General features: G+C 47.7%; 1 protein-coding gene across 1 annotated transcript in view; it reads right to left on the reverse strand.

Annotated features, from left to right (window-relative positions):
• LOC102857208 (olfactory guanylyl cyclase GC-D-like) overlaps positions 1 to 5,101 on the reverse strand; it is a 42,015-nt gene extending 36,914 nt beyond the window's left edge. The window contains exon 1 of the mRNA XM_006882924.1: positions 4,531 to 5,101. Coding sequence (XP_006882986.1) covers positions 4,531 to 5,101 — 571 coding nt within the window. The remainder of the gene's footprint in view (positions 1 to 4,530) is intronic.
• Positions 5,102 to 6,000: the final 899 nt, after the last annotated feature.

The raw sequence follows: 6,000 nt of genomic DNA on the forward strand, positions 1-6,000 counted from the left end.
GATACATCATCACAGTGGGTCTTCACCCCATATCTGGTACCTGGCTGGTAACTGTGTCCCTGGATGACACCCCTCACTTCCCTCAAGATCTAAGCAGATGTCAACACACATACCTCTTTTATAGAAGAAATTAAGCACCAATTACCCTCAAGTTTATTCCAATTTAACAGTGACCTCTTGTGTATCAGACAAGAGCTATGCTATGCTACGGATTTTCTGTGACTGTTTTGTCAAAAATTAATTGGCTCACTTCTGAGGCAAGTCTGGGTGTACTCAAACCTTTAACCTTCAAGTTAGCAGTTGAGCTGTTAAACTTTCATACACCACTCAGGAAAGCAAGCAGATGTAGACCTTTGATAGTTAGAGAGCTGGTCTCACCCTCTGGATGTGATAATTCCCTATGAATTATACCACTAGAACACTGCTTTGTACTACAAAGGGGCTTGAATTTGTCTCACATTATTGATGAGCGCAGAGAGATTTAGTGGCTTGCTTGAAATCACACAGCTAGTAGAAAGTGAAGCCAGGAGTGAGACTCTGGCTATGTGACTCCAACTTGGTCCCCTACTTACCCTGCCCTCTTGGATCCTAAATACTAAAACTATGGCTGGAGCTCAGAAGGCCTCCCTGCCAGAAGTAAGGATCCCACACGGACTTTCTAATCTCTTCCTGACATGGGCCTCTGAGCAGGGTTGCAATGAAAGTAAAACAGAACAAAACAAACACAGCTGCTTTGGATGTAGCCTGGGATCCCTCTGCAATCCTTTTCTCGTAAATACCCAGGAAAATGGAAGGACAGGAGTCTCCTTGCTGGGGCCTGAGGACCCCTCACCATGTGAGAATCAGAGGCTGGAACCCTGGCCTCTGCTGAGCCCCTGGTGGGCTATCCTGGGTGAAGGGAGCCACATAAACAGGAACATCAGCCCTGGTTGAGTGCTCCCTGCATTCAGACCACTGCTTTGTGTTCTTTATCTGCAGTGGTTCATCTCATCTTCATGATTCTGCAGGATAGTTGCTGTTGTTGCTATGTGCCATCAAGTATGTGACTCATAGGGACCCTATATACAATAGCTCTGGGCCCTGCCCTATTCTGAGCCAATATCACTGACTCCAACGCACCTAACCCTATTGCCCCATTTACTGTATCAATCCGTCTCATCTGGAGTCTTCCTCTCCTGCAGTCTCCCTCCACATTTCCAAGCATGATGTCCTTTTCCAAGGACTGATCCCTCCTGGCCACATGCCCAAAGTATGTGAGACGGAGCTTCAAAATCCTTGTCTCGGAGGAGAAACTTGGTTTCACTCTCACCAAGACAGACCTATTTGTTCTCCTGGAGGTCCATAGTATACCCAATACTCTTCTCAAGCACCACAACTCAAAAGCATTTATTCTTCTTCTGTTATCCTTAGTCATTGTCCAGCAAGTAATTGCAAAGATGGCCTTTATCAGGTGCACCTTAGTCTCTAGACTGAAATCATCATTCTTTAGGACTTTGGGGAGGTCCCTGACAGTAGACTTTCCCAGTGCAATTTGTCTTTTGACTTCCTAACTGCTGATGTGAAGAGTGTTGATTGTGGAGCCAAGCAAGCTGGAATTGTTAACAACCCCAGTCTCTTCTCCATTATCATGATGCCAATTGGCCCAGTGGTGAGAATCTTTGTCTTCTGAATATTGAGCTTCAATCCATATTAAGGACTACAGTCTTTGACCTTCTGCAGCAAATGCTTCAGATCATCCTCACTTTCAGGAAGTAAGGTTGTGTCATCTGCATAATGCAGGTTGTTTTCCTCCTGTCCTGATGAAGCTTAGATTTACTAGCTGTCATCAGTGCAATTCTGACTCGTGGCAGAGTAGACTTGTGCTCTGTAGAGCTTTCAAAGGCTGTTTTTCGAAAGTAGTTAACAAGGCTTTCTTTGAAAGTGCCTCTGGGTGTATTTGAACTTCTAACCCTTCAGTTAACCAGTTGAGCATGTTAACCATTTGTACTACCCACTGTCATTGACTCAGAACTGACTCATAGCTGACTGTCCAGTGGTTTCTGAGGTTTTACATGACACAGGAGGAGATGGCCCATCTTTCTCTCAAGTAGCCGCTGGCACAACTTTGAGTCAGCAGTGCAACTCCCTATGGACTACACCTCCATAGTGTCTGTCCCTTTGTGTCACCCAGGGGCTTGAGTTTGTTCCATACTATTCAGGAGAAAACTATAGCTCAGAGAGATTTAGTGGCTTGTGTGAAGTCACCCAGCTGGTAAGAAATGAAGCTAGGAGTGGGACTCTGCCAAGGTGACTCTAGGTCCATTCCCTACCTGTCTTTCTCTCTAAACGCTACAGCTCTGGCTGGAATTCGGGCTCCTGCAGAAGTGAAGGAGATAGGATCTGATCCAGCTTCTCCCGCCCACTCCCACCAGGCTTCATCCCCTCAGAACCAAGCCCCTCCCTCATCATTCCCCTTTCCCCCTTCACATGTGAACTCCATCTCTATGCAGGAGCGGGTCCCTATACCTAGAACTTCCCATCGTCTCTATCTGAATTAATGTCTCATTTTCAGGCTCAGCTCTAATCATTAGCATGACATTGTGTGACCCCTGCTCCTCTGTGAAGTCTTTTGAGAATGTCAGCTCCTCCAGCCTCAGTGCCTCACTGACCGAGGTGCAGACAGGACAGTCTGCACATCTGTCTCCCCTGCCAGCCTTAGGGCCTCGTGCCCTTCTGGGATCAGGCCAGTTCCTCTCTATGTCCACAGAGGCTAGACACGGTCCATGCAGAGCAGTGCTTAGGGACTGTGGTGAAAGGACGTGTCTTCCAGGCAATTAATCACACACATCTGCCCCTGGTGTTCTCAAGAAATTATTTTCCTTACCCTCCTCTCCTCTCCTCTCTTCTCCTCTCCTCTCCTCTCCTCTCCTCTCCTCTCCTTTCCTCTCATCTCCTCTCCTTTCCTCTCTTCTCCTGAAAGATCGAGCCTCAGGGAAGTGAGGCATGGCATTGGAGGTCCCAGTGGACCCATATGGCAAGTCTCCTTCTCCCCTAACCGACCACATGACCACAGCAGGTTGCCCACCCATCCCACCCCTACAGTTCTTGGCCTCAATTCCTCCCAGTATAAAACACGTTGGTCTTCTTGTGGCTGTTGCTGTTGTTGGGTACCACTGAGTTAGATCTGACCATAGCTGACCCTCCGGTGGGTTTTCAGAGGCAGTTAATCACATGGGAGATTGCCCATCCTTCTCCCGTGGAGCAGCGAGTGGATTTGAACCACATGTCTTCAAGATTGCAGAGCAGCTTCTTGCCATTAGGCCACCAGAGCTCCCCTGTTGGTCCTAGTGGTTACTAAATGCTGCCCCATGGTAGGAAACACATTTACCTCAGAAGGCTCACAAAATGTAATATGTTGAGCTTGAACACACAAAACAGTAAGAAAGTGCCACTGGATACTTATTACCCAATGCTGTTTACTCTTACTCACTTGAGTCGATGCTGACTCACTGACTCTATTCTGACTCATAACCACCTTATAGGACAGAGTAGGATTTCCCCAATGGGTTTCCGGGGTTTAAATCTTTACGGACCTAAACTGCCACACTTTGAATTGCTGATTCTTTGTTTAGAAGTAAAATCTTTAACCACTGTGCCACCAAGGCTTCTCTCTATTCACTCTTATTACCTGTGAATGCATTCATGTTCACTATCTTTATTCTAGTCAATCTTCTTCACTTCTACTCGATCTTACTCTTATCTCTCCAATTATATTCTATACTTCCTTTCTTTTTTTCATGACCCTGGTCATAATTTACTGGTTGGTGTCTTGATCCAAATGGATCATAAAGCACATTTTGAAAACCTTCCCTGTAGATTAACTCTGAGGTCCCTCATCCTTTAGGGACACCTCTTCCCTGACCCCCAACTCACCATGCCTTTCTTGGCTACTTCCCTAAAGACAACTCCTCCAAGAAGCCTCCTTAAATGTCCCAGGCCCTTTCCAAAATCACACTCTGGTTCTCAGACCTCTGTCCCTGGGTTGGCCTTGGCTTCTTTGTCACAAACTCCTGATGGGTTGACCTGCCTGTCTCCCTATCACACAGTCACCTCCTCTGTCCTGTCCACCACTATGACTCAGCCCATATAGGCAATGGATCAATGCAGGACTCAATCAACAAATGAGACAAAGCTTCAACTTTAATTCCAAGAAGCTCTAACTTCCTTCCTGGGGTTCACTTGTTCTCTACTTTCATTTCCTTTACATTTTCTGGAGAGAACCAAGTGTGCCCTCTGTTCCCACTCCTCGACTGACCCTAGATTCTAGTCACAAAGCCTAGAATCCAGCTGTACCACTCAGCAGCTGTGTGACTTGGGTAAGTGACATACCTTCTCTGAGCTTCTGGACCTCAGCAGATCTGCTCAGAAGACCACTATGAGGTCAAACGCAGTCCCACTGCCAAGTATTAGACCCAGTATCTGAGTGAGGGAAGCGCCCCGTCAGGTGAAGCCCAGCCTGCACTTGGGAGGAAGTCACCCACAGACACTTACTTTTCAGGCCATCCACACCATGGAGCTGCTTCAGGACCTCTGCAGTCCCCTGATCCCCAGGTCCCAGTGACGTCACCAGCCCTACAGGTAGCCCGTGTGTCCTGAAAGTCGTGGCCACCTGTCGGGCTGTGGCCACCCAAACATCCTGGTGAGAGGACACAATGGCCACGCGGGCCCAGCCAAAGTGTCTCAGAATTGAAAGCAGCACATGGGCAGCAGAAGGCAAGGTGGGCACCAGCTCACCTCCTCCCTCTGAGGCTTCACACACCCAGGAAAAGAGGGTCTTGCCCCAGCCTTGGGCCAGCAGAGCTGCCGCTGGGCAGTAAGCAGGATTGACAGGGCCCACAAAAGCAGCAACGCTGTCCTTGTGGGCCAGGAATGTGGCCAGGGCCTGAGGGGCATCACAGCCTGTGGACAGAACCACAGAATCCAGCTGAGAGCCTAGCAACAGAGAGGAGTCCTGGTTGGCTCGGTCCACAGCCAGCTGGGCAGCCAACCTGGGGAGGGCTTGGGCAAAGATGGGATCACAGTCCCAGGGGCCCAGCACCCCCAGGGTGAAGGTGTCTGCCATACAGGCTGGGTGGAGAAGAAATTCAACCCATAAGAGGGTACCCCAAATCCACACAGAAAGAAATGGCGGGAAAGGGGTTTTCACTGGTAGACTGAGGGCACACCGCCATGGACCCCAACAGGATACAGATGTCGTCTCACTTGGCTGTGTCCAGCACCAGCCTTCAGGGTCTGAGCCACCCTGAACTCCTCCTAGTGAAGGGGGAGAATAAAGACAAAGTTTGCTCTCCTGTATTTATCATCAGCATTTACTTTGCGATTTTAAGACAAATACCTCCTTGCAGAGTCCCAGGTTCCTCATGGGTAAATAAGAACCAAACTCAAGATCTCCACGGACTGCAAACTCTGGGGACCAGATACCCTCCCCAGAACTGGCTCACAGCCTCACAATGTCAAGTCAAGGCCTGAGTTTATTTCTTCTTTATTCCTTCTAGAATTATTGTGAGGACTGATTTGTATAGGGTATCTACCATGGGAATCTAGAACTTGACAGGTGAAAAGCACAGATGACAGAAGCAGAACTGGCCAGATTCCATCCACTTGATATTCCTATCTATATGGCCCTGAATCAGACTCTGAAGTTCTGAATCCCACTTTCTTCCTCTGTGAAATGTGAATAAAATCTATTTTCTAGAGATGTTGTGATGATTGCATGGCCTGATGAGCAGCCTTTACCACAGCCTCTCGTCTCATGCTGAGGTAATCACTAAATCCTGCCTCTTTCAACTTATTGCTATTTCTAAAATTATTTCATTTTCTTTTTATTGTTGTGATTCTGCACAGAGAACCATACACCAAGTCACCAACTGGTATATATACAATTCTGTGGCATTGATTATATTCTCCAAGTTGTGTAGTCATTTCCCCTCTGTTTTTCCAAATTACTTTTCCACCATTAAC

The sequence above is a fragment of the Elephantulus edwardii genome, unplaced genomic scaffold, assembly GCF_000299155.1.
Source record: "Elephantulus edwardii isolate Elephantulus edwardi_28Jun2011 unplaced genomic scaffold, EleEdw1.0 scaffold00025, whole genome shotgun sequence".
NCBI lineage: Eukaryota > Metazoa > Chordata > Mammalia > Macroscelidea > Macroscelididae > Elephantulus > Elephantulus edwardii.